The sequence below is a fragment of the Alternaria hordeiaustralica genome, assembly GCF_023758085.1.
Source record: "Alternaria hordeiaustralica strain BMP 2776 chromosome Unknown scaffold_1, whole genome shotgun sequence".
Lineage (NCBI taxonomy): Eukaryota > Fungi > Ascomycota > Dothideomycetes > Pleosporales > Pleosporaceae > Alternaria > Alternaria hordeiaustralica.
In genome coordinates this window covers 333727-360584 of record NW_026056773.1, presented here as the reverse complement: position 1 = coordinate 360584, position 26858 = coordinate 333727, and the positions used below count along the sequence as shown (strand labels likewise).

Here is a 26858-nt window from a genome sequence, read left to right as displayed (position 1 = left end):
TAACTAAAACTCGTCTACAGATTCGGATGTCGTTCCGCCTCACGTGGAAATCTCATCCCTAGCCAAGGGCAGCCCAATGAAGAAATTTAAACGACCTGCCCTGTAAATCCTACTCCTCTAATCCAACTTCAACACGTCGTACCAACGCTTACAAGGCCATGACACCGGCGAATGCGGCAGCAAAACCAGCGCCCATCACGCCAACTACATTGGCCATGGCGGCACCGGTTCCGGTCGCAGACGCACTCGCACCTGTCGCGGACGCACCACTGGCACCAGCTCCAGTGGTAGTAGCAAGAGTGCCGTTCTCGCCGAGGATAGCCTGGTTGACCAGCCTCTGCACCTCCTGGTTGTACTTGTCGTAGTAGCTCTTCACATCGCTGGGGAGCGCGCTGTACCAGGCCGGTGTCTCAGAGAGGGTCTCGAGCGCGCCGACTTCGGTGACGCCGCTGGGAATCGAGTATGAAGCGGTAGCAACGAAGGATTTGAGACCGTCATGCGCGGATTTGGCGGCAGCGAGGTTGGAGGCTTGGGTGAGGGATGCGAGGCCCGTCTCGACTACGTTCAACACGGACGAAGCGTAACCGTCGATCTTAATATCGTGGATCAGCATTGATTACACAACATAATAGGTGGGTAGACTAGAACATACATCGGTGAGAACGTTGAGGTTGGTGGGGAACGGTGTGGTGATGATAGCGAACTCTGCGACAGCAGTGCCAGCAACGGCAGTGAGGAGAGCGAGGTTCTTGAACTGCATCGTAACGGTAATTGCGAAAGTTGTGGAGAACGTTGGTAAAGAACAGGTGAACAGTGCCGTCTAAAGTTGAAACTAAGATCGAAGGATGACAGAAATAACGATTGACAAGAAGCAAGAGCGAGGACCTAGGAGTAGCGAAACGCGTGGGAGAGCAGGCAGCATCCACTTTATGTATACTTCAATTTGTGCATCAACACCCGAACGCGTATACTCCGCCACGAAACTCGGCTCCAGCGCATGGGTAATAATGTCGTGTCAGCCCGTCATCTTCGCTGTTCTTGCGCCATGCCGTGGTATTTTTGTTTTTAGTAACGAAAACCGTTGAGCGCCTTGCAGGTAAGCTGAAGATCTGTCAAACGGTGCCCCCCAACATGATCGTCACGTCAACGCAAACCATCAATCGGGGACCCACAAGCAAAAGATCAACGACACGCGTTCGATGTGCAAACTGCAATGAGGGCCACAATCTCAGGGTGTTTCGGATGATATTCAGGGGGCGGTTATCTTGGATTCGGTGCGGGAATGTTTGGGACGGCCTAGGCCTCGTTTAGAGTGGGTTGCATTAGGGCCCACTTTGGCCCCGAACAAGCTTTTTCCCTCAATCGTCCCAATTAGCTGTCAGCGAGGCCTCCCACTAGATCTATAAATACGCTCAACACAATTTCACAGCCTTGATGTTCGAGGCGACGATTTCTCACTTCGTCTAATCAACCTCTCGTACAGCTGTCGTTGTTGTGATGCCTTCACCGCTGGACTTCTTTCCTGAGGTTTCGCGTTCTTCGCTGGAAGAAATGCTCTCGGCTTGCGCGCTGTGAGGGGGGCTGCTCTTGCTTTCTTTCCACCCTAGGAACGCGAAACCGATGATGACGACGAGCCAGTATAGGTTGTATGAGATGACGGAGCCGTAGGTCGCGCTGTTTTGCCAGCCGAAAAGAGAATTGAAGATACCCCAACTGAGCCGATGTTGTCAGCGAGGAAACATCTGGATGAGAGTGCATCACTTACCCGCCATCGCCGTTTTCCAATGGTGAGCAACACTAGTGTAGCAGTCAGCATACGAAATTGCGCTACTGTCAGATCGAGGACCTACGTTGACATGCCACACGCTCTTCCTGATATCGTAGCTACCCGGGCCGGCACCGGCTTCTGCAGCACCCTCGCCAGCGAGCTTGACCCAGGCATTCTGTTCGAGGTTCCAGACACCTTTGGAGAAAAGACCCGCTGCAACCAGGTAAAGGAAGCATGTCGAGATGACGAGGAAGATTTGTAGAGAAGTCTTGTTGCCGCCCTTGTAGATGAGGAATCCGACCAAGGCACCCGCACCGAGACCGCAGAGTACGGCGAGAGGGAAGCTAGTCGCTGGCGCACCGAGTCCGACACCTGCGATGAACCTGGTGGACTGATCAGCTCTGCAATGTAGGGGCAAGACTGAAGTAACTTACAGCACTGCTTCAATGCCTTCGCGAAGCACGGTAACGAAAGGCAGGATGAACATGGCGTACTTTTCCGACCATCGCTTCAGTCTACCCTTGATGGGTAGTTTCGAATCCTTTTGCTCCAGTACCTTGGAAATCTTCACACGCCATTTGTCTTGAAGCTTGCTGACGCGGAGCAGGGCAGCTCCCATCATAGTGATGATGACGCTTGCGAGGATTGCAAAGGCGCCTTCCCAAATGTTCTCTGCAGCTTCAAAGGCATTGCGTCCAGCAGTGTAGAAAGTGCCAATGACACCGGCGCAGATGACCAAGCAGATCAGAACACCCGCCCCGACGCCATACCAGACCTGGCGTACGAGTCGTTTGTGGACTGTCGCGTCATGTTCAGGGCCGAGGGTTTGCTTAAGAAAGGCGAGGAGCACCGAGACGATGATGCTCGTTTCCAGACATTCGCGGAAGCAAATGAAGAAGACTTGATCAGCGTTAGCAATGATGGCATGGTGTGCACCACAAAGTGGAAACCGATTGTCCTCGCATACATACCTGGCACAGCAAAGACGTTCGGCATGTTGGGGGACCTTGGAATCGTCAAAGTTGCGTGGTTTAGTATCCTCACTTGGTATTTGATAAAGAACAGAGGACGGATCTAATCAGATGGGTGGACATGCAGCGACTTCCGAAGCTGAGGGTGGCTAACACGCGCCTGCCGTTCGTGTCGATAGCGTAAGACAAGAGCCGAAGTTCGGGCATGCACGACGACCCTGCCTCTTAATTTGAGTTTCTCCCGGTATCACGACGGACCGATCATGCTTCAGCTTTGTGCTGCGTCGGCTGCGACTCCGACTGCGATATCTCTGGTTGTCATCTTCTGGCGTTAGGCAACTACACCCAACCTCAGTCCCATTTCTCTGCTCTGTTTCCGACGACAGATGCTCCAACATCCTCTCAAACCTCCGAGTTATCTGATCCGCACCTTCACATGCCCAGCACGCCAAATCCAATCAAGACTTCGTGGCGCGGACTAGCGCAGGCTTATTGGTCCTTCGGCGCCGTCGCTTACCCCAGACCCTGGCCGATCATGGTCCAGATTATCAGATGGACCGATAACGCCCGGTGAATGTCACCCCACAGCAAATCAAGCTCGACAAACTCGCTAGTCGTTACCCAAGACGTGGAAAATTCAATCTGATACTGGGATGATCAGACACGTCAGGCCGAGGTAAGTCTAGTTCGTGAGGGAAAAACACAGAAGCCCCGCTTTGCGAAACTTTGTGGCCGCCTTCAGCCCGTCGAGAACATGGGCTGATGATCTGATTACTCGGCGCCGAAGCATGCGGGCTTGAGGTGGTGGAGGCTAAGTGCTTAGAGAGTCTTATCTGATCTCCGCACGTCGGATCTTACGTCCTGCGTCTGACGAGAGTGCTCTTGCATCGGCACTAACGTGGGTGTAGCACATGAACTTCCTTAGTACAGTCGTACTCACAGCAGCCTGATCATCAGCGACGAGTTCTGACTGTATCTGATCCTCAGTACTCGCCTCGTGCGCCATCATGGCACTCTCACTACTGAGCCTCCTCCTTCCGCTCTCCCTACTACTATCAGTCGCTACCTGCGCGACCGTCACATATGACTTCGACATAGCATGGACTTATGCGAACCCCGATGGGCAGGAAACGCGCCCGGTCATTGGCATCAACGGCCAATGGCCTTTACCACCCATTGTAGTTACGAAAGGCGATCAGGTCATCGTCAACGCAAAGAACTCTCTTGGAAATGAGTCGACGAGTCTACATTTCCATGGCTTGTACATGAATGGAACTACGCATATGGACGGTCCCGTTGCTGTCACACAATGTGGTATCCCTCCAGGCAGCTCCTTCACATACAACTTTACCGTGAGTTCTGCAGGATCTGATGTATAGTTGGTACAGTCGTTAATCTAACTAGGTCGACCAACCCGGCACATATTGGTACCACAGCCATGAGCGCGGCCAATATCCAGATGGTCTTCGTGGCCCTCTCATTGTGCATGATCCCGAAGACCCATTCAAAGATCTCTACGACGAGGAAGTCGTCATAACACTTTCCGATTGGTATCATGATCTCATGCACAATCTCTTGGGCGAATTCATCAACATCGCCAATCCTTCCGGCGCAGAGCCCGTACCTCAAGCCGCATTGCTCAATGACACTCAAAACTTGACCGTCGCCATTCAGCCGGGAAAGACGTATCTCTTCCGCTTGGTCAACATGGGTGCGTTCGCTGCCCAGTACGTGTGGTTCGAGGATCATACCATGCGCGTTGTCGAGGTCGATGGCGTGTATACGGAACCCATGGAGGCAGATATGATCTACCTGACCGCAGCGCAGCGGTATAGTGTTCTCGTCACTGCCAAGAACGACACCAATTCCAACTTCGCTTTCGTGGGAAGCATGGACCAGGACCTGTTCGATGCTATACCCGATGGGCTGAATCCTAATGTCACGGGATGGCTTGTCTATGATGATAAAAAGGACATGCCTGCCGCAAAAGAGATATCAGCATTTGAGCCTTTTGATGATTTCGCTTTGGTACCGCACGATAAGGAAGAGCTGTTTGATCATGTTGATCGTTCCATCACCTTGGACTTGAAGATGGATAACCTCGATGACGGGGCGAATTAGTGAGTTGCCGATATCCTGTCTCATGTTTATATTTGAACTACTAGGAACTAACATGTGACAGCGCTTTCTTCAACGACGTAACCTACGTCAGTCCCAAAGTACCCACGTTATACACCGTCCTGTCCACCGGCCCCAACGCAACCAACCCCACCATCTACGGCAGCAACACAAACGCGTTCGTCCTTGCTCAGAACGAAGTTGTGGAGATCGTGCTAAACAATGATGACCCTGGAAAGTGCGTATATCCCTCTCATCTTCGCATCGTTTACTCTCTACGCCAATGTCGAAGTGTAGATGATATGTTCATACTAACACCCACTCCCAGACACCCCTTCCATCTCCACGGCCACGCCTTCCAAGTCGTAACCCGCAGCGACGACGACGCAGGCTTCTACGACCCCACCAACACAACAACACCCCCTTCAACACCCATGCGACGCGACACCGTCCTCGTCCGACCAAACGGCCACATCGTGCTACGTTTCCGATCTGACAACCCTGGTAAGTCACTCTGCCGGAGATACCGCAATTTGCGTTTCCCCAACGACATCGCCTTCGCGTGTTTCCATGATCCAGCATACTGACATCCACAAGGCGTCTGGCTCTTCCACTGCCACATAGAATGGCACGTAGCCTCCGGGCTAACCGCCACAATGATCGAAGCCCCGCTCGCCGTCCAAGCCCAGCTCTCCCCTTCCTCCTCAAACGCTATCCCGCAATCGCACTGGGACGTGTGTGAGACGGGGCATGTACCCACGCAAGGGAATGCAGCGGGGAACACGGTTGATTACGAGGATCTGAGCGGTGAGAATAGGAGTCCGGGGAGGTTACCGGAGGGTTTTACGGCGAGGGGGATTGTGGCGTTGGTGTTTAGTTGTTTGAGTGCGTTTGGCGGGATGGGGGTTATTGGGTGGTATGGGTTGAAGCCTATTCAGGGGTGAGAAGTGAGGGGTGGGGTGGGATGAGAGTGGATTTGAGGGATATGTGATACCAAATAGATGGGCGTGGATATGGTAGCTAGCATGCTTTTAGCTTGAAGATGTTGTAGGGTAACGAAGTCTCACTGACGCGACATACTCTCATACAGCGTTAACAGATCACACTTAGGGAAGTAAGTGAGCAATTGAGTCTGTTTTTGATGATACTCCGGTGAGTGACTTCAAGTACAGACTCAATTGCTCACTTACTTCCCTAATTATTATCTATTACCCTATATCACCACCTCTGTATGAAACCTCATACAGCGGTAATGGATGATAATTAGAGAAGTAAGTGAGCAATACAGTTTCTCCTCCAAAGTTTCATCCTGATATGAAAATTTACAGGAGAAACTGTATTGCTCACTCACTTCCCTGATTACCACCCATTACCCTATATCACCCTCCCCTGCATCACCCCCTCACTCCTCCCAATAATAACTCCACATATCCGTCCCCATAAAATCATCCGCATAACTCCTCCCCTTGCTGCCCCCAGCCGCCCCCGCAGCAACAATCAACGGCAAAAAGTGCTCCGCCCCACCCCGCGGATGCATAGTGTAAGCGCCCGGCCAACTTCTCCAATGCTCAAACTTGCGTTCCCTCACCTGCTCGCTCTCCGTCATAGCCGCATCCGTAACAGCACTGCTCCACTCCTTGTTCAGCGCTTTGAACTCTGGGTTCCGTGACGTGCCATCGAACATGAGACGCAGATTGTGGAATGTAGCGAAGCCGCTGCCGATGATGGCGATGTTTTGGGTGCGGAGCGAGGAGAGGGCGCGGCCGATGGCGTAGGATTGGGTTGGGGACTCGGAGGAGAGGACTGAGAGTTGGATTATGGGGATAGCGGCGGTGGGGTCGATGAGTTTCATCGGAACGAAGACGCCGTGATCCCATGCTGTGATGGTGTTGTTAGAAACTGTGGGTGAAAAGGAAGGTTTGGGGGAACATACGTCTTTTGTCGTCTTTCTCACACTCGATACCGGCGTCTTTGAGGGCTTGTGCTACTTGCTCTGCGACTTCAGGACTGCCTGGTGCGTCATGTTTGATCTCGTAGGACTCTGGAGGGAAGCCGTAGTAATCGTAGAGGAGTTCGTGTTTCGAGCCGCTCGATACAGTCACTTTGCTTGTGCTCCAATGCGCCGTTACCAGCACGATGGCTTTCGGCGCCTCAGGCGTCCCCAGTTTGAGTATCTTGGGTACCTTTGTCTTGAGGGACTTGGTGATAGCGGCGTGCGAGGGGTCACCGAGTAAGGGCATGGGGCCGCCGCCGTGCGAGAGCGAGATGACGGGTGCGAGACGCGTCATGTTGGTGCTGTAGGACGAGATTGGAAATTGCTGGATTCCTTGGAGGGGATTGAACGTCGTGTTACTGGATGAGAGATCCGCGGATGTGGTTCGTTGGAGGCCGAAGATGGTTGCGAAGAATGATGAGGTGCGCGTGAATCTCATGTTCCTGGTAGCTGTAGGGACTGGACGCGGCATATGTTCATGCTCAGAAGGAAAGAATGCATTGTCGGTCTCGGCATTTGAGTTGTCAGCGTACGAGTCGTGGGCGTGGATGGCATGTTGAAGGTTTGTAAGATGGGGTTGAGGGTGCGGAATTTTGCCGTGGGGCATCTCGGAGCAGCTGGTCCGTGTGCCTGATTACATGTTAACACCACCACGGCATGAGCCGGCACATATACTGCAATATACCGATACGAGATACTACCGTTCTTTTTTTGCTGCTCCTCACATTAAAATATACAGGGCATAGAAGGCAAAGGTGACGGCAATCATGCACGTAAAAGACGGTACAGCAATCACGGCACATCCACGAACACACTGAAGTAGAATGTATCATCGTTGATTCGACTACGCGAAAATTGCGTGCCACCCAACAAAATCGTCAAAAGCCCTCAAAGCCTTAACACCGGGGTATCATCACTGCCATATCATGCCATACCATCCACCCAGAAACTCCCTTCGCCAACACACAACCCGTCATATACCCAAAGGACACACAATGCTATCGTGCGCAACCCAGAAACTCCTGTTGATGTAAGAATACGGTCCCTCGATGATTACAGTGACGTGGGCAATGCCTACCATTTTGCGTGTGTACAACGTCAGGAACCAAGAGCGCCTGCAAGAAGTGATGAGCGTCTCTAGATGTCGTCTTCCATCTCGCCGCCTAACTCACTGTCAGTATTGTTCAACCAGGTCTCAAGGTTTTTGAGGTAGGAGTACTCACCGAGACCGTCGCCGCCGTCGGCGGAGTCCTCGGCGGACTTGTCCTTGACGACTTCTTCCTCAGAGGCGGGCTCCTTCTTGGTTGCCTTCTTTGGGGCGTTGGGACCCTTGACGGGAACGCGCTTCTTGGTGGGTGCCTTCTTCTCCTTCTTGGCAGGTGGAGCCTTCTTCTTGGTGTCGGACTTGTTGCCGTCAGACTTGTCTGCAGCGTCAGCGGGAGGCGCAACATCCTCGGCGCCACCCTCAGCATCTTCAGGAACCTCGTCTGCAGCCTTGCGCTTCTTAGTCACCTTGGCAGCGGCGGCAGGCTTGGGATCACCACCGGCAGAAGCAGGGGCGGCGACACCAGCTTGTCCCAAGTAGGCGGCGAACGAGGGATGGGCCTCGAGAGCCTTCTTCTTGACCGGGGGCCCTGCATGATGAAGTATCTCATTAGCGTAGTTCATGTGCAGCTGACGTTATATGACTTACACATCTTCTTGAGGGAGCCAGCGGTGTTGCCTGTAAGCGTGGCCATCACATCGTAGTCGAACTATTCAGGTTAGTACACAATAGATGTTATTCGTAATGTGACATACTTTGTCGGGAGCAGTCGAGCTCAGGAAGGCCGCGGCCAGCAGCTTGGTTTCTTTGTCCAAGAATCCGGAGAGCAGGGCCTCACCCGCAACGACCTCTTTCTTGGGAGGCATCTTGATGAGGTAGATGTAAGTGGGCTTGATGGAAGAAAGAGAAAGTAAGCTGTAAAGCTGCGAATTGACGACGAAGTTGTTGAAAGCTGTGGGTAAAGGGAAGAAGGAAGAGAGAAGGAAAGTTGTTGTGAGGGAATAAATGTGGGGGTTGTTATTGTGTCTCGTGGAAGAAGACGCAGTGAAGTCGGAATTCGCGCAACGCGCAAACGGGAAATTACCTCTAGGTTGTCAAGCTCGAATTCCGACGCTCTCATTCGTCGAAGGATTGTCCTCCCATTGCTATTACCTGTTCGAGGTGAGGAAAAGTATGGTAGTGACGGGCAACTCAAAGTCATGTGTAGACCGCTTCGCATAGCCATGCTATGGTGACTACGATTAGGCACCCACCAACGCAACTATCTAGTCTGGAGGTACTCAACACGTTCTAACTTGACTTCGCTTAAACTGGGGTGAAGTGTATACTTTCAGAGTGTAGCAGGAATAGTTACGAACACTTTTGCACTGGATTGGAACAGGAAACATGCCGCTCACATGGGAGGTCTTGTAGATATCGGCATGATAGGTTTCAGTTGAATGGTGTAAACATTTAGCTCTGATGCTGATGTGAAGAGCGAAAACAACGATAAGAATACCCAGGTGCTCAGGATGAACATTGAATGCTTTGGAGAGAATTGAACCGGTTGTTATGATGAGAGGAGAAGTTGAACTGAGCAACGGCAAGTAGCAGACTGGCAACCTACGGCTTTGGATTTGTCAGGAACGCCCATTTGACGCGTGTTCTGGGCTTCTAATTTCCACATGTTATCGTCAGCTGTAGAGTTCACGATCCGAACAAAATGAAGCCGAGCGAGGGTTCCTTGGCCTGACATCGTTTACCACTACGGCCATAACAGCGACGGGATATCTATCCTTCCGAGGCGAACGCAGCACCAAAGCGACGGGAAGCAATATCAACAATCAAGCAACGGACCGACCAGCTCATCAGAACCGGGGATCGCGATGCGGGCATGGTACGACGTCGCCTCTGGGCCCCACTTTCCGATGGAGCACACGCAGGCAGCACACGAATCGGGACTGTTGGCGAGCTGCAGGCGTGCAGCCGTTGCCAAGGTCTTGAGTCGACGTGTTGATATCTCGGAGCGGCGCAATTGAGGTTGAGCAATTCGGCGAGGAGGCTGCAATAATCGGATGACAGGCGTAACGTTGCGGTGGGGTGTCTGGCAGCACTACGGTGGCGCTTGAAGCGCTGGCTACGGCATGGTGGTTTACAGCGGGATGGTGGCTGGGGTAATGACAGGAGGAAGCGACATGCAGTCGGTTGGCAACGCTAGCAGTATGGCCGAATAGCCCTGAACATGAGTAAAGCGCCGGTCAGGAGGCGGTGCAGGATCTGGAATACGAGGTGGTGAAGCGGATGAAGTGGTTAAGAGACAGCTATTGCAGGCGTGAGGGAAGTGGAGGCTCATCCGGTCAGTGCAGAGGTGCATGGCTAGGCCCGTGGTGCAAAGAGCGGTAGGCGGGCAGGCCGCAGCTTGGGTGGCATTTCTGGCGTCTATGGGCGGTCGCTGGCTGCGGTGCATGACGGTTTCGGTTCGACTGCGCGTCTAGACATGATCTGCGACCAGCGCTGAGCGGGCCGTGCCAGGAACAGGCGCAATTTTTGTGCGCACTGCCTGTCGGCGCCCGCGTCCTCGACCTGCGACGACGGGACCGTCGACGTTAGCCTTCCATTGCTATATTTCTGACTTGGCTGCTATTTCCCCTTCATCCCTGGGTGGCTTTCTTTTTTGTATAACACGCCTCATCGCACCTGCCGATCTGTCCATCGCTCCTTCCTCCGTCGACAGCAGTGCCCCTCACCAGAGACATCCCCGCGGAGACACTCGCCAAACAACACCACGCTGCCGATCCATTCCTTCACACGCGTTGGCTATATATCGGCCCTTCTCAAACACACAAGCCAAAATCCGGCGGGCGTCCATCACCGATCGCCGTCATGTCTTCCCACCCGAGCCTCACCAGCACGTACCGTGCGCGCGCCTCACTACCCACGACCGGGCCCTTGGCTTCATACCTGCTGAGCCTGATATCCGTCAAGCAGACGAACCTCTGCCTCTCCGCCGATGTCGAGACGTCGGCCGAACTCCTCCAACTGGCCGAAGATGTTGGTGACTCAATCTGCGTGCTCAAGACGCACTGCGACATTGTCGTCGACTGGTCAGACAGGACAGCACAGGCACTGAGAGAGATTGCCAAGCGGAAATGGTTCCTCATCTTCGAAGACCGAAAGTTTGCGGACATTGGTGGTATGTCATGTTGGCTCGTAGGATATTCACTGGCGGGGCAGTCTCTAACACACCACAGAAACCGTACAGAAACAGTACACTTCTGGACACCACCGCATTGCGCTCTGGGCCGAGATCACCAACGCGCATGTCATTCCTGGCCCAGCCATCGTCACCGCGCTCGAGAAGGCTGCCGATGCCACCATCGCCAAGTACAACACGTCCGTAAACACCGAAATCTCTGCCACACGGCAAATCAACGGCCTCGACGACGATGATGACGAAGAGGACGATCAATTCATACAACAACAACGAAACTCGGCGATTGAGTCACCCATCGAGATGGAGGGCGAGGAGAGGCGGCTGAGCATCAAGGCTGCCGACCGCAAGCACAGCGTCGTCAGCGTGACAACCTCGATATCCATGCGCACAGAGAGCATATCGCCGCGTCCAGAGCCAAATGCCAACGGAGAAGAAGTCTTCAACCTGGACGTAGCAACAGAGCTCATCCGACTTGGTCCACCACCGTTCCTCCGGTCGCTTCTGTTGCTTGCCGAGATGAGCTCTGAGGGCCACCTCATGACACCCGAGTACCAGAAGCGGACCGTCGAGATCGCACGCAGCCGTCCCGAGTTTGTCATGGGCTTCATTGCGCAACGAAGCTTGAACACTGAGCCAGAGGACAACTTCATCACGATGACACCGGGCTGCCAGCTCCCACCGCCAGGCCAGGAAGGCAAGAAGCTGGGCGATGCTCTAGGCCAACAATACAACACTCCTCGCAAGCTGATCTTCGAGCAAGGCTGCGACGTCATCATTGTCGGACGAGGCATCGTGCGCGCACAAGACCGCAAGGCAGAGGCAGACCGATACAGAAAAGCTGCTTGGTCAGCCTACGAGGAAAGGATCAAGAAGGCGTAGATGACTTGTCTACGCGCTATCTACTATAGCTGATATATACCCCTGCGATTCGCAGTTAGTATGCTGCCTGGAGCATTTGTGTACTTTGGTGCCTCTTCAACTACAGAAACATCAGATACAGGACATTTTGGGGGCGTTGGAGGTCATTTCCACATACATGAAAACGCATATCACGGCGTTACGATTGCTGGCTCACGTATGAGAATACAACACCACCGTGCATGCACGCGGCATTGGATTACGATTTATGCTCCCAAGATGACCCAGATAACCCGTTGTGCTGCCATCACACATGAGCATGGCTTGTTGGCCAGTGTTATTTTCGAACAAAAATGTCATAACTTGCCTAGCAATGCCGCGTGTCAAAGTTTCGTGAAATCATATCCTGTCTATTATGGGTTTTCTAGCAGCTGCATCGTGTCGCATATTTACGAATGCCGACGTCGCGTGGGTCTAGGCGCGCGGAGATGTGTGGGGAAAGAGTCGGAGCTCGGTCCTAACGCCAAAAAGTTCGCGACTCTTCTCTCGCATGCGCATGCGACAGCTTCCATGTCGCTCTACTACGAAGCCGCGGCGGTGCTTGCCAACACAGAGAACACGGGCGGGTCTCTCAAGTCGCGCATATACGGCAAGAAAGACTTGAAGAGCACACCAGGCCAATTGTTTGCGCTCATTGCGGAAACGTCAAAATGGTCCATTGTGCTCAAGGATGTGATTGAGAAGACCAAATTGCTGGCAGAGGAGAGGAAGGTGGGTAGTTTACTAGCAATATTCTATGTCGCATCCTGATGTTAATGTGTTTTGAACAGCTTACGCCAATCCTCGCTCTCCTTCTTACTCACGATCTGCTGCTCGCGAAGAACGGTGTTGCTGCAGCCGCCAACCATGTCCTCAAGCTCGCCATCACCAGACACAAAGCCCGTCTGAGCGCCGAGCTCACGAAAGCCCGCATACGATACGGATACGCGACCATAGAGGCGTTTAGGGACGCTGTGAATGATGGCAAGCTTGAGAAGGATGAGGGTGATGCGCCCAAGAGCCGCCATCCTCGCTGGGTGCGCATCAATACCGTCAAGACGACGTTGCAGCAACAGCTATCGACCACGTTTGCCGGCTTTGTCAAGACTGAGAATTTGAGCGAAGTGCTTTCTGCGCCTAAGAAGTCGAAGATATACTACGAAGACCCGAACATACCGAACCTGCTCGCCTTACCCTCCAAGATCGATCTGAGCAGGTCTACCGCGTATACAAAGGGACAGATCATCTTCCAAGACAAGGCTTCGTGCTTTCCCGCCTACCTGCTAGATCCGCAGTCTGACGATGGTGATGTTATCGATGCTACAGCGGCACCAGGCAACAAGACAACACATCTGGCAGCTATCGTATCTGACCGGAGGCGACCGGGTGAAGAACAGAAGGTCATTGCATTCGAGCGCGACAAGGGTAGAACCTTCACGTTGCAGAAGATGGTCAAGCTTGCATCAGCGGACAGCATCGTTCAGGTCAAGGGTAGTAGCGACTTCATCGCGGCAAAGCCTGGATCCGACGAGTATGCCAATGTCGGTGCCATACTGCTCGACCCCAGTTGCTCCGGTACTGGCATAGTTGGACGTGACGATGCGATCAAGATGCATCTGCCAGAATCACCAAACAATCGCCCAGCACCGCAAAAGCCTGAGAAAGGCAAGAAGCGGAAGAGAGACGACGAGCCTAAGGAAGCTGACCCTTCAGCAACGCTTGACTTGGATATGGATGAATCAACACCTGAAGAAACACCAATGCACGGCAAGCTAGCTGAGCGACTGACAGCTTTATCATCCTTCCAGCTCCACATCCTCAATCATGCTATGCGATTCGAGAGCGCGCACAAGATCACGTATTCCACATGTTCAATACATTTCGAAGAGAACGAAGGTGTTGTCTTCCAAGCATTGGCCTCTTCGATCGCAAAAGAACGGGGCTGGTCGATTCTCAAGAGAGACCAGCAAGTCGATGGGATGAAGAAGTGGCATAGACGCGGAGTGTGGGAGGACGAGAAACTGGAGATTGATGTGGATGAATCTTTGAAGAGTGACGTACTGGAAGCGTGCATTCGGTGTGATAAGGGTACGGAAGAAGGCACAATGGGTTTCTTCGTTGCTGCCTTTGTCAGAGATGGCAGTCCACATTCGGCACCAATCATGGAAACCGCAGTCGATGAAGCTGAAGTTGAGGAATTCAATGGGTTTAGTGGTGATGAGATGGTCGAAGAGATGGTAAAGCCTGTGGAGACACCGGCATCTGGAGGGACTGAGAAGCGGAAAAAGAAGAAGCGCAAACACTGAGATATATGAAAGCAATGGGAAGGCGCTCAAACCCTCATGGCAGAGGTAAGGGCAGCTGGTGCCAGGACCTCAGACCTTGAACCAGTACGAAAGCCACCCTTTCACTACACCATTCAATACACTGGCCGTACCTATTCCTTTTCCGCCAAACCCTTACCATTATTCAATGCGACACGACTCCATATCCTGACCAACCCAACACATCAATATCAACACCATGACACCCGCCCTCCGTGACAGCCTCTCCAGCCCCCTAACCATATCCACGACCCACACCGCCGCTACCTTCCCCGTCACACCCCCCGTCCACCCGGACCTCTCCCGCCCCCGCCTCAAACAAATAGCCCGCTGGATCCGCGACGAACTCGACCTCCGCGTCGCCCGCGACGGCCCCGACGTCCTCCGCCCCGACGACGTGCTCACCCTCCACGAAACGCTCGTCGCCCTCCGCCAAGCGCAAAACATCACCATCTCCGTCCTGCGCGCAACCGGTATCCACAAAGCTGTCCAAGACGTTGCGGGCGTGGCGACGCGCTGGCCGAGCAGGTTATGCGACGACTGCGACAAGATTGTAGACAGTTGGACGGCGAAGTTTGGGCCGTTTAGCGAGATTCATCCGTTTCTGTATGGGAGGGGGGGCAGGTTGGAGGGGATTGCTAGTGTGAATGAGTATTCTAGGGAGGCGTTGCTGAAGCGCTGGGCGGAGACTTGTCCGGAGAAGATTCATCCGAAGAGGAGCCATAAATTGGGGGATTTGGGGTTTGTGGCTGGGACGTAAGTTTGACGAAAACGTTGCTTGGAGAGACTCGCAGATTGGACTGATGTTTGTTGTAGGTGGTGGATCAACCCTCTGTTCGCACACCATGCTGGCATCATCGGGCTTGAGGCATGCGATGGCGGTACGACCTACGACAAACACGGTGCATATGCTCTTCTACTCAAGGATACGGGCGAGATTGAAGCCTCGTCCGAAGAACGCTTTACCTATCGTGTCCCACAGAATGACAAGGGTAAGTTCCGTCTTACCTCTGCTACACCCAAGAGCCGGGATCCTGTGAGGGTACTTCGCAGCCACAGCATCAACAGCGTTTGGGGACCAAAAGCAGGTGTGAGGTACGAAGGCCTGTACAGCGTCCGAGGCTGGTCCATCAAGCAAGCCAAAAGCAGTAACCTTGCTGGTGGGCAATGGAAAGAAGGCGATATCCTATTCGACGTCCTATTTGAGAGGACCGACTCAGTGCCCATGGCGGTAGTCACCAAACGACCCACAGCAACCGAAGTCGACGATTACGCCGAGTACAAGCGTCTCCGCAAGGTCAACCGCGACGGTAAACGCAAGTCGCACAGCACCCTTCCCGTAGGCGCCAACAAAAGCGATTTCTCAACCCCACTCAAAACAGCACCACCAGTCACACCCCACGTAGTCCCCAAACCCCTCCCAACAGACCCTCCATCAATAGAACCCCGCAAAGGCATATTCAAGCACCTCCACTTCGACGAAGAAGCCCACGTCCACGTCCTCGACAAAGAAGACGTCATATCCCCCAAATCCGTCCCCGAAGCCGATCCACTCACCACCACCGCTACAATGAGCAAAAGCAACACGCTTCTCGTCCCCGCGAAACCCAGCCGCACAAACACACATAGCAAAGCCGATGTATCCACAACAGGCGGCGAACCACGAAGACACGCCAGTCCCGCTGGTTCAAACGCCAGCAGCGCTCACACCCATGCTTCAGCTACCACTTTCCCCGGCATCAACATCCGTGAAGTCGCACCGTGGATTGACTACGATGCTGATTTATCCTTACCTTCGCCCCCGGAAGACTCGACGATTGTGCACCAGCGTCCTATTATTACTCAGTCTATCGCTACTGATTCTATCAAAACGAGTATTTCGCGGGATACGTTTGGTACGCCGGTGGAAGGGGATATGTCGAGTCCGGGTGGTGGTGGTGGTGGTGGTGGTGGTAATGGGAATGGGAGTATTGATGGGGGCAGGCATGGGAGGAGGGGAGATGTCGAGTTCGGGGATAGTCTTAGTCCGCATGGACATGGACTTGGACATGGACTTGGACTTGGGGTGGGCAAGAAGGAAGGAGGCAAGAGGAAGAGTATTCTTGTGCGGAATCGGAATCCTGTGGGGAGGTTGTTTGATGGGGTTGTTGAGGATGATGATGGAGAGGAGGAAGAAGAAGAAGAAGAAGAAGAAGAAGAAGAAGAAGAAGTGGACGAGAAGGCAGAGAAGTGGAATACTCCTACTTTAACGACACCTATGTTCCACGACTTCGCCGACGTTACCTCCCTGGAAGACCCTTTCGTCGCGAATCCTCCTCCACGGATATCACGACGACCTAGACGTCCCTACACATCAACTGGTAACCTTATCTCACGATCTAGAATCCTGACGCCTGTGGGCAGTCCTATCTGTATCCTCCATCCTGAGCGCGTAGGAGAAGTACAAAAGGAACTCGACGAGTCGGTTGCAGAAACCAAGTTGAGAGACATGATGAAGAGGGTGGATGGTGTTGAGATGGATCGTTGGCGTTGTACCTAGGAACAATCGCAGAATTCCTACTATTATCTTCGTGGACATGGAGATTCGCTCACTCTGCACAGTGACAAATCCTGTCGATCAATTTATGTTCCGCCTCTATTCCTATTCATTCCCATGTCCATCTCGAATCCTCACGTATAACGTCACGCCCTTACCTTAGCACCTTAGCGCCAGTACATCCAACCGTACATTACGAGGGTCCAGTCCAATCCAGTCCAGCCCATCCAGCCCGTCCCAGAGCCCGCCATGCCAGGTCACTGGGACACCATGCATTAGTGGGGAGCGGGACTGTCTAGCGGGCACACTTAAACACACCAGCGGAGCACCGGTCCCATCAAATATTTTCGCGGCTGTGCTGCGCTTAACTACAAATGACGTGTGGGTCGGGTTCACTAATCACTAATTGAGATGGTCCCGGTATTGGCCGACGAGGAAGCGCCGGGGCCTGATGGGGGCGGAAATGGGAACATAGAGCCTGCTTGCGAGGTTTGTGGACTTTGTGGGCTTTGTGGAGGTAGTGACATATCGTGGACATGGGACTGTGATGGGACTGTGGAGGCGGCGCGTGCATGGTGCCGTTTTTTCCGCGGGTCCGATGGTCAAGCTTTTTTTCTTTGCAAGCGTAGAGATGAGGAGCTTGACGTCAAGCCTGTGAAGTCATAGTTATGCGATCGCTTTGGCTAGGCAATCAACCATGGAGTTGTTACTTGGATGCTCAAAGAATGAATTGGGGTATCGAATTTGCTATTGCGGAAATATACATGTGGGTCAATGTTCGCTTCGGATGTGGGTAGCGAGATAGGAGACGGCTCATTCATCTCTTCCACCTCTCTTGTGTTTCATCTAGAGTTCGATGGAACTTAGCGACTAGCCATGCTGGCTCTCCTAGCCTCGAGGACAGCATCCTCGTGCGTAGGTGGGCCCTCGTAGTTCTTCTTTCCCCAGACGAAGTACCAGATAGTTGAGATGACAACGACGGCGGCAAGGACGACGGAGGCGTAGTTCATCGACGCAGGGGTGACTTCGCGGAAAGTGGGCATGCAGAACAGAGGGGTTGCAAGGGCGGACCAGGCTGTTTGTTGTTAGCGATTGCGCTATGACAGTGAAATAGTGATGTAACATACCAAGGGCAACGACGTTGCAGAACGTGCCGAGCATGCCGAGATGGAACGCGCCATCCTTGACTTGCTTACGGCCAGTCATGAGCGAGACAAAGATGGGAGCAGCGTAACTCAATGTCAAGCAAATGACGCCAACACCAGAGAAGGCGTTGAAAGCGGCGGCAGCACCGAAGTAGATGAGACCGAGAGCGATCTGGACCACCATGCTGAGCATCATGGCGTTGACTGGGACATCGAGGTTGGTGTTGACGACCCTCCACAGCTTGTAGCCGGGAATGGCACCGTCACGAGAGAAGGCCCAGGTAGCGCGAGACGCAGCTGTCGTGCAGCCGATACCGCAAAGCAGACCGAGGACAAGAAGGGGAACAAGAAGTCCGATGGCACCAGCGGAGGACCCTACGGCTTCCTTGATGATGACAGGCGTAGGCTGGCCGGACAAAAGACCTGCGAGCATGGCTTGGTCGGGCAGTACGAAGACGAGAGGGATAAGGAAGACGAGGCCGGCAACGGTGTTGAACGCGACGGTCGCGACCATGGCCTTGGGGACTTGAGTGGCAGGTTCGCGAACTTCTTCGCACATGCTACGAATGTGTTAGCGTTTGGACAATTGTTGTCAAGAGTTACCGCTTGTAGACACGTATAATGTCGCGATGGAGTGTGTTGCTTGGGATGTCGCTTAGGAAATGTCGCGTGGGATAGTCGCTTGGGAAAGTGCATTGGGCAAGGAAAATCTGCTGCAAGTTGCTTGGGCAGAGTAGGGGAGGCTCACGAGATGATCATTCCGGTCGATGAAGTCGCGTAGGCTGCGTGCAGTAATCCGACCATGAAAGACCATCCTGGAATCCATCCGGAGTTGGAAGGGTCGAATTCAGTGAAGACGTATTCGGCGCTGTGGCGACCATTTTTCGCAATGGCAAGGATGCAGACGATAATGGCAATCACACCAGCAAAGGTCCAGAAGATGGCAAAAGTCTAGATATCTGTAAGTAACACATCCGGTAGCCGTTTGGGGGGAATCTCACATCCAACCATGGGAGGTATTTGTTTCCAAAGGCAGACACGGCGTTGCAAAGGAGTGTGATGCCAAGGAAGATGAGGAAGACCTGGTAGGGTGATCCTGCCATGATACCAACACCAGGTTCGCTTTCGTAGACATTGACGCATGCCACAAGGAACAGCGCGGTAGCAAAGTTGACGGATAGAGTAATGGTAATGTTGCCAACTACGAAACACCAGCCACAGATCCACGAAGCGATTTTCCGATAGGCGGGCGGCGTGATCATGAAGGTCTGGTAGTAGACACCACCACTGGTCGGGTAGACACTGGTGATCTCACCAAGGGATGCGGCGACTGCGAGAATGATAAGCGATACGGCGAGCCATCCCCAGATGATGTTGGTGGGACCTCCGCCAACTACAGGGTAGTAGAGGGTGGTAGCCAAGCCGTAAGGGACGGAAGCCAGGACAAAGGACATGAAGGCCACTTGGAGAGTGGATCTTGATCGGATCAGTTCCGACTTGTAGCCCATGGCAGCCAGAAGGTTGTCGGCATCAGCGGGAACGACATCGTCTCCGGATCCAGAGTAGGTGTTGCCCAGCTTGGTCTCTTTCTCGGGCGCGCCGTTGCGCAGAGAGTGGTCGTGCTCAGCGGCATACGCATCTGACTGCGTGCCGTACCTGTAGTCGGACATGAGGGGCGTGTCGCTTTGGTCCTGGGTCTGGGGGCCTGAGAGAGAAGGAGAGTTGGGGAGTTGTCGCAAAGCAAAGCTCTGGGACATGTCCCCAGCGGCGGATCAGCGCAGGCTTTGAAGGGCTGCAGAGGCACGTCAGTCGGCGCATGGTCCAGGCCCGCTAGCCAGCATGTAGACAAGTCGCCTTAGACTACCCACCCGAATTTCAGATGGCAACAGACGCGGAGCTTGGCGGGCCAATTGCTGGTGGAGGGTGGCCGGATAGGGCTGTTTTACTGCGCCGAGAAAATCACCGACTGAGTGGGAACTACAGTCTAATGCATCCGCGTTCCGTCGCCTAGGTGTTGAGGTTTTTTCTAGAAGTGGGCCAGAAGCTGAGCCGCCGTGTGCCGACGAGCAGCCGGCGATGAAAGGACCCTGACGTGGTCTTTGGAGGTGCGCACGTTGCTGAGCCTCACTCGGCTGTTGCAGAGTTTGCAGGGCAATCGCAGTGAACGCGTGGGGTGATGTTACTTCCATTGCCAGTTGCTGGCTTGCGCGCCAATGGGGGTCGCCGATGGCTCGAGATTGGCGTCGTAGCGGGCGTCCAGCGGGCGTCCATCTCGGCACACGATCCGTATTCGTGGGTAGAGTCCGGGGCACTGGTCGCGTGTGCATAACGCGCTGAAAAACACATGGGAGGCGTTTGCGGAGCCAGCCCAGATATCGAGATAGGGGTGAATGGAGATGTCAGTGTCGGCATGCCAGAGTGGAGTCGGCATTTGCTGCTACACCTGCCCAGCTCCTTCCCCTCGCTCCTTCGCTCCTTCCGTTGACGACGCGCCCTAACATGTCGCATGCGGCAGTAGCGGACCCAAATCCAAACTTGGCAGCATGAGGCGTTCCATCGCCAGCATAAAATGGCGATAATGGGCGTCTGGAGCAGCGCCAGCCTTGCGCCGAATGCTGTGTAACTGTGTCGCCATGCATCACGAGATTGTAGCCCTTGAGGAGCATCAGCAGCCCCTCCCCATCCACGGATTCACCTTCCCAGCCTCCACAACGCACAACCTGACAGCGTACAAGACCACCTCGACTCGTGAAGAGCTCCACTCGCGCATTCACGATGCAACGATAATCATTACTACTACTATTAAGCTTGATGCCGAAACATTGCGCCCCAGTGTTACTCCGAACCTCCGCTATATTGCCATATCCGCGACCGGAACAGACCCTGTGGACCTGGACGCCTGCCGGGCCCGCAACATTCGCGTTACAAACTGCCCGGGGGCAAACCTCGACGCGGTTTCGGAACATGCCATAAGTCTGTACTTCGCATCCAGAAGGCGCACCGCCTTGCTGGATCGCATCACTCGTGCGCAGCCCAGCGAATGGAAGACGGCGGGTAGCGTGAAGGACCACATGCGCCTGCCGGACGGCATGCCTCCGATGACCTGCAAAGATGAGGTTATGGGCGTTATCGGCTATGGGGGCATCGGTAGGTCTTCATATCCTAATCAGGATGAGAAGTCCTGCGCTGACACGGGGTGATAGGCAAGCGAATAGCTGCGCTAGGGCAAGCATTGGGCATGCGCGTACTTATCGCGAGTCGAAAGACACCAGCGACGCCTCCCGTAGACACCGGGCTCCCAGCCCCTGACGCCTCTGACGACCGCATACCCTTTGACGATGTGCTCCGCAACTCCACAGTCCTCGTCCTAGCTCTACCGCGAACCCCCGAGACGCTCAACCTCATCTCTACTCCCGAGCTCGAGAAGATGCATCCGTATACAGTCATAATCAACGTCGCGAGAGGCGGCATAGTACACGAAGCTGCTATAGTGCAGGCCCTGAAGCAGAGGCGCATAGCCGGCTATGCGACCGACGTATACCAGGTGGAACCACTTGGTGGACCTGCAGATACCCCGCTGCTGGAGGAAGACGTCAAGGACCTTAACATTACCCTGAGTCCGCATGTGGCTTGGTTTTCGACAACGTCGATCAAGAACCTTGGTGAGATATTGAAGGCGACTGTAGAGGGCATGGTGAGCGGTAACGAGATCAATGCCATTCTGTAGACGGAAGATATCGCAAAGGGAGGAACCCCGAACGCGAGCACATATGCCCTCGTGGGGTACCTCCATCATCAACATTGACGTCCAAAATTCAGTGAGAGTTGCAAGCACGTCTAACACCTGGCCATGTCCACAGCAAAGGCTCTTGCGTTTCTACCAATATCCTCACAGCTCAGCCATGTCCCTGGACCATACCATGTGAGCGTATGGTCGTATCATGGCATAAATCCCAGAAGGTATGCGAGTTAGTCAAGTGCGGTGCGCGGTTTTCGTACATGTTTTTCTCTCTTTTCACTTTCACTTTCACTTTCACTTTCACTTCAAGACGCGTATTTTCACTGCGCGTGGTTCTTTCGCGTTTCGTTTGACGTGCTCCACTCCACATGCGTTCCAATGGATGTCATTTCGCTACCGTTCTTTTCATACTGTGCGCCCACTCAGAGCATGCCAAAAGGTCGAAAAAGTCTTCAAAACTGGTACGAGCGTCTCCTGTCACCGCTCGTTGTGCGACAGGCGGAGTCTGTCGGCCCGTGGCACTGCAACCGTCCCCTTCGTATGAGACCCTTCGCTTGAGAGCAACCTCCCGCACGCGCCCCCTTCCCCGTTCAGACACGCGACAGTCGTGACCGATGCTCCCATCTTGTGGATAAGTTCAGCCTATGCTAACAGCATAGACCCTACTGCGCGACATGGCTTCGTCGAGCGAGCGCTCTAGCGACGGGTCCTTCGAAGGTTTCTACACTAATCAAGATGATCTTTGGAGCGTTCATTACCTTTTTCCTAAGATCGGCAAGGAAGCCAGCGAAGCATTCGTTCAATTCCTTCAGGATCGGGGCATAACAACGCCCACGCTAGACGATGGCGACGAGCAATATCTCAAGCTGCAAACGATGCTCTGGAAGAAATCCTCTCGCGTTACAAAACCAGGCCATCAGTCTTTAAGGTTCATGAGCGCTGCTCAAAGCTATCGCTGGAGCTATGATCAGGTTCTCGCTGAGCATGCAGAGCTTGTCATACAGCTCCTCGAAGGAAGAGGACTCGGAACACGATATCAAACAATGTGCGACGTCGTCTTCATCTTCAATGACAATTCCAAGGAAACCTGCGGCAACCCCTCCTGTCCGGATACAGAGGGAAAGGCCACTGGACAAGCTCAACACTCTCGCGTCGTCACACTCGAGCCGCTGCTTGACTGGGGAACTGTTGAGCCGGCCTCAGATATCATAGTAGCTGCCGGTAGGATCTTTCCATTTCGCCGCAGCGGACCAAGGATGAAGGATCCATTGTGGACACAGGCGATTAGAAATCTGGTGTCTCGAGGCCAGCAGCTGCCCACCTACTGTCTGGGCTGCATCGGAGAGCTTGTTGACAGACATGCGGAGGTGCGTGCCGTCGAACATCCTCTATATGTATGTTAAGACAGACATTCAAACACCATGACAAGATTGTCGCATGAATGGAAGCATCTGCTGACTTTGTCTACAAGGGGCTCTTCGATCAACCTCAAGGAGCTGGACACTTCCACTCCCTAATCCGGCCTATTCGGCGTCCTACATCGAAAAAAGATTTGTACGATCTGAGGGAGGGTGGCGACTTGAAGGACAATTGGAGCGTTGAAGGGCTGGAGTGTTCAACTACTGGCTCGCTGTACCTCGATGGCGCCCTAGACGAAAATCCACACACAGAGCCCGTTGACTACACGTCCTACCACAGTCTTGGAATATTCCCTACGATCAAGGATCGCGAGACCGCATGGACAAGTGCGTACAATGTCCTCTTCGCTGGGGACACAAGGAGCGCTGGTAAACCGATTTCTCCACAGTGCTCTCCACGCTCTTTCACAACTCCGCTGGATTCAACTAGTCTCAACCGTGTCTACTCCCCACGTCCATCCTTGAGCTTCCCTTACAACACCCCGCCGCCGACTCCTGATACCCCAAAGAAGCGCATCTCAAAGACGCGCATCTACGTCCATCGAGATCCGGAGTCTGTACAACACGAAGATTACGAAAAGCTCGGCAGCAAGACACTGCTACCAGGCAGTATCCCGGATTTTCGCAGTAGTAGTCGCAGGTTCGGCCGCGATATCGATACTAACGCTGTCCGCGGCTTCTTCACCAATCACCGTATAAAGCGAGAGAGTATGGCCAAAGCGAAGGGCTCCGACATCCGCAACTTCTTCACGGTGATAAATCCCGAAGGCCCCTCGACACCTCAACGCGCAGTCAAGACCAAAAACGTCGATGGCGACGATACGGACTTGAGCGATGTACCATCCGACATATCAGAACAGGAATATGACCCATTCGGACCGGGCGGCGAGTATACGCCTGTGAAGAACAAGGGCAAAACAGCGTCAAACAAGAAAACGCCAAGCCCTCCGTCAAAACCCGCAGGCAAGAAACACTCACCGAAGGCGCCCATGTACCGCAAACGCGACCCAGCCGCTGATTATACCGCGCCATTTGGCGTCACCAAAGAAGCCTTCGAAACCCACCTCCAGCATCTTCCCGCCAAAACCGATCTAATCTGCTCCTGCCGCAAACCCGCTCGCACCAACGAAGTCCAAATCACGCAATGCATGAACAAGGACTGTAGAGTGCGCTGGTACCACAAGGACTGCCTCGATAGGATCGGAAAGCTGAAAGCTAGACACGGAACGTACTTCTGTGAGCAATGCCAAAACGAGAAGTATTATGCAGATCTATCTCAGGCCAACGGATGGAGTACGAAGAAGTTGGTGCAGAATGAGATTGGAATGCCGTTTACGGGACAAGAGGTGGCGGGCACGTTTGGTAATACAGGTGACTTTCAAGCTACGGAGAATCCGTATGGTTTTGGGACGTCGGCTTCAAGTGTGCTATCTCCATCGGCTGAACCTTTCACTCCAAACAGTGCGGCGGCGTTAAGTCGTCTGGCTGTGGGCTCTGAGCCTTCTCTTGGCCTGGCGACTTCGCGGCCATACTTCGTTAACGAAGCTTATACCCGGGGACAGGAGCATGCATGTATTGCGGACGAAGACTATGATCATGCGCAACTGCATGGATTTTACCCTGAGAGGTGGGATGAGGATGGTAATGACGGCGATGACGAGGACAGTTACGGTGAAGACGAAGACGAAGATGAGGAGATGGATCAGACATCATAGGAGAGCCTCATGGATATGGTTGGATACACGGCTCACATAATCGACGCGAGTCGCTGCCTCAAAGTTGTACCTGACGCCTGAACTACACGCCTGAGTTGTACATTAGGATACACTGTGTCAGTAGGAATCATGGTGAAAACATTCAACGTCATTCTCTGCATGATTGATGCCAGATTCACGGACATGCACTTTGCGAGATGGTAGACAAACCGAGACTTTGGATGTCAAGCGCGTCCGGACGAAAAGCGGGGGATCTGCGAATGGCGTCATGCATGCCACGCGACAATGACGCGACACCAATCGGCCGTACCCGCTTTGGATGCAAGGCTGCGGAACTGGCGGAATGCAAAGTTATTCCGCTGTTTGATATATGAAACTGGTACGCATTTGCTACTTTGAGTAAGCATCTGATTGCTCACCGTTCACCGTGCTGACAATCCTCCGAAGTCGCGTATCGTACTGACCTATCATGGCCACCTCACAGAAGCGCATAGGCCTCATTGGCTTGTCTGCTAAAGGGTACGTTCACGATGTTCCTGAACTGATGAGCATCGGCAGTTGACACAATACCAGATCCTGGGCATCGAAGTCCCATCTTCCCTACCTCCAACGCACTCCGCACTATGCGCTCACCGCCCTTCAGAACAGCTCTCTTGCTTCAGCCCAGGCTTCCGCCAAACAGTACTCTCTAGACTCCGTATCCACGCACGACTCTCCCAGCTCAGTCGCCCAGGATCCCAACGTAGACATCATTGCTGTTAGCGTCAACGTGCCCCAACACTATGATCTCATCCGTCCGGCTCTGGAAGCTGGGAAAGATGTTTTCTGCGAATGGCCATTGGCTCGCAATGAGAAAGAAGCAGAAGAGTTGACGGCGTTGGCTAAGGAGAAAGGTGTCAGGACCATGGTGGGCTTGCAAGCACGCCAGAACCCATCAATTTTGAAGGCGAAGGAGATTGTTGAGTCGGGGAAGCTGGGCAAGATCTTGGGGACGACAATGTTCGGTCATGTGAGTTCTCATGTCTATCCTTCTGCAACTGAATGGAAGGCATATGTTCTATGAGATGAACAAATTTGCTAACGCAGAAACCAACAGGGCATGATATTCGGCGGCACAACTATGCCCTCTTACATGTACATGCACCCTGTTGAGAACGGCGCGAACATCCTCACTATCCCCTTCGGTCACGCCGTTGACGCTCTATGCTACGTCTTTTCCAGCGAACTACGCTCCATTTCCGCTGTGCTGTCGAACAGGTACCCCGAGCTCGAGCTCGTGGACGAGAACTACAAGCCCCTTGGAGAAAAGAAGGCGAAAACCTCTCACGACTTCGTTTCCATCACCGCAGAACTCATCAACGGCGGCGGTAACGTCGACGTGACATATGCGCCAGGTTTCTCACGCACTGGACGGGACTTTTACTGGGAGATCATCGGATCCGAGGGTACGCTCGTGTTGGAAGGACCGAACGGACATGTGCAGATGTTTCAGCCTACAGTCAAAATTGCCCTGGGCCAAGAGGGATTGAAAGACGTTGAGGTTGAGAACGCTGCAGACCCTTCGTTCAACGTGGGTAGGGCTTGGGATGCATGGGCTGGAGAGGGCAAGGGCAGTGTCACGACTTGGGACGAGGCTGTTGTGAGGCATAAGATGATTGAGGCGATTTATCGGAGTGCGGAGAAGGGAACGAAGGAGAACTATGCGTAGGCAGCCAGATCAGAGGTACATACACAACATGTTGAACGATTGACCAGAAGGAGAAGTTGATAAAGTCGGGACAAGCAAATAGAGTTTAGCGTCAAGATCTTCGGCTACATCCCGGCTCAACGCCTTCATCGCATCTCCTCAACCACCATCAATCCCCCATCGCCAAAACCTTCGCAACCCTCCAAAGAACCTCAAGCACCATGCGTACTAATTCCCATCCCCAGGATTCCTCGATCTCAGATGCCCCCGCCCCACAATGCCAGACCGACGGCCCGCCAAGCCAACGCT

At 53.6% G+C, this 26858-nt stretch overlaps 12 protein-coding genes across 12 annotated transcripts; 7 read left to right on the top strand and 5 right to left on the bottom strand.

Annotated features, from left to right (window-relative positions):
* Positions 1 to 148: 148 nt before the first annotated feature.
* On the bottom strand, positions 149 to 760 carry J4E84_000134 (uncharacterized protein; the record flags this gene model as incomplete). The annotated part of the gene is made up of 2 exons (XM_049382778.1): positions 149 to 592; positions 653 to 760. The coding sequence occupies 2 exons, from the start codon at positions 758 to 760 to the stop codon at positions 149 to 151; spliced, it is 552 nt and encodes a 183-aa protein (XP_049248296.1).
* A 703-nt stretch (positions 761 to 1463) lies between these two features.
* J4E84_000133 (uncharacterized protein) lies at positions 1464 to 2764 on the bottom strand (the record flags this gene model as incomplete). Its single annotated transcript, XM_049382777.1, has 5 exons — positions 1464 to 1713; positions 1766 to 1797; positions 1851 to 2151; positions 2203 to 2668; positions 2740 to 2764. 5 exons carry the CDS (start codon positions 2762 to 2764, stop codon positions 1464 to 1466), a joined length of 1074 nt encoding a protein of 357 aa, XP_049248295.1.
* A 982-nt stretch (positions 2765 to 3746) lies between these two features.
* Positions 3747 to 5801, top strand: J4E84_000132 (uncharacterized protein; the record flags this gene model as incomplete). The annotated part of the gene is made up of 5 exons (XM_049382776.1): positions 3747 to 4091; positions 4144 to 4859; positions 4922 to 5095; positions 5186 to 5361; positions 5455 to 5801. 5 exons carry the CDS (start codon positions 3747 to 3749, stop codon positions 5799 to 5801), a joined length of 1758 nt encoding a protein of 585 aa, XP_049248294.1.
* A 458-nt stretch (positions 5802 to 6259) lies between these two features.
* On the bottom strand, positions 6260 to 7145 carry J4E84_000131 (uncharacterized protein; the record flags this gene model as incomplete). The annotated part of the gene is made up of 2 exons (XM_049382775.1): positions 6260 to 6735; positions 6791 to 7145. 2 exons carry the CDS (start codon positions 7143 to 7145, stop codon positions 6260 to 6262), a joined length of 831 nt encoding a protein of 276 aa, XP_049248293.1.
* An 842-nt stretch (positions 7146 to 7987) lies between these two features.
* On the bottom strand, positions 7988 to 8761 carry J4E84_000130 (uncharacterized protein; the record flags this gene model as incomplete). Its single annotated transcript, XM_049382774.1, has 3 exons — positions 7988 to 8484; positions 8544 to 8604; positions 8651 to 8761. 3 exons carry the CDS (start codon positions 8759 to 8761, stop codon positions 7988 to 7990), a joined length of 669 nt encoding a protein of 222 aa, XP_049248292.1.
* A 1996-nt stretch (positions 8762 to 10757) lies between these two features.
* On the top strand, positions 10758 to 11967 carry J4E84_000129 (uncharacterized protein; the record flags this gene model as incomplete). The annotated part of the gene is made up of 2 exons (XM_049382773.1): positions 10758 to 11067; positions 11126 to 11967. 2 exons carry the CDS (start codon positions 10758 to 10760, stop codon positions 11965 to 11967), a joined length of 1152 nt encoding a protein of 383 aa, XP_049248291.1.
* Positions 11968 to 12516: 549 nt separating this feature from the next.
* Positions 12517 to 14291, top strand: J4E84_000128 (uncharacterized protein; the record flags this gene model as incomplete). Its single annotated transcript, XM_049382772.1, has 2 exons — positions 12517 to 12717; positions 12777 to 14291. The coding sequence occupies 2 exons, from the start codon at positions 12517 to 12519 to the stop codon at positions 14289 to 14291; spliced, it is 1716 nt and encodes a 571-aa protein (XP_049248290.1).
* A 217-nt stretch (positions 14292 to 14508) lies between these two features.
* Positions 14509 to 16848, top strand: J4E84_000127 (uncharacterized protein; the record flags this gene model as incomplete). The annotated part of the gene is made up of 3 exons (XM_049382771.1): positions 14509 to 15065; positions 15126 to 16204; positions 16391 to 16848. The coding sequence occupies 3 exons, from the start codon at positions 14509 to 14511 to the stop codon at positions 16846 to 16848; spliced, it is 2094 nt and encodes a 697-aa protein (XP_049248289.1).
* Positions 16849 to 17708: 860 nt separating this feature from the next.
* On the bottom strand, positions 17709 to 19660 carry J4E84_000126 (uncharacterized protein; the record flags this gene model as incomplete). The annotated part of the gene is made up of 4 exons (XM_049382770.1): positions 17709 to 17920; positions 17973 to 18550; positions 18739 to 18941; positions 18992 to 19660. The coding sequence occupies 4 exons, from the start codon at positions 19658 to 19660 to the stop codon at positions 17709 to 17711; spliced, it is 1662 nt and encodes a 553-aa protein (XP_049248288.1).
* Positions 19661 to 20602: 942 nt separating this feature from the next.
* J4E84_000125 (uncharacterized protein) lies at positions 20603 to 21717 on the top strand (the record flags this gene model as incomplete). The annotated part of the gene is made up of 2 exons (XM_049382769.1): positions 20603 to 21137; positions 21194 to 21717. 2 exons carry the CDS (start codon positions 20603 to 20605, stop codon positions 21715 to 21717), a joined length of 1059 nt encoding a protein of 352 aa, XP_049248287.1.
* A 686-nt stretch (positions 21718 to 22403) lies between these two features.
* J4E84_000124 (uncharacterized protein) lies at positions 22404 to 24862 on the top strand (the record flags this gene model as incomplete). The annotated part of the gene is made up of 2 exons (XM_049382768.1): positions 22404 to 23096; positions 23201 to 24862. The coding sequence occupies 2 exons, from the start codon at positions 22404 to 22406 to the stop codon at positions 24860 to 24862; spliced, it is 2355 nt and encodes a 784-aa protein (XP_049248286.1).
* A 469-nt stretch (positions 24863 to 25331) lies between these two features.
* Positions 25332 to 26570, top strand: J4E84_000123 (uncharacterized protein; the record flags this gene model as incomplete). The annotated part of the gene is made up of 3 exons (XM_049382767.1): positions 25332 to 25381; positions 25436 to 25871; positions 25959 to 26570. 3 exons carry the CDS (start codon positions 25332 to 25334, stop codon positions 26568 to 26570), a joined length of 1098 nt encoding a protein of 365 aa, XP_049248285.1.
* Positions 26571 to 26858: the final 288 nt, after the last annotated feature.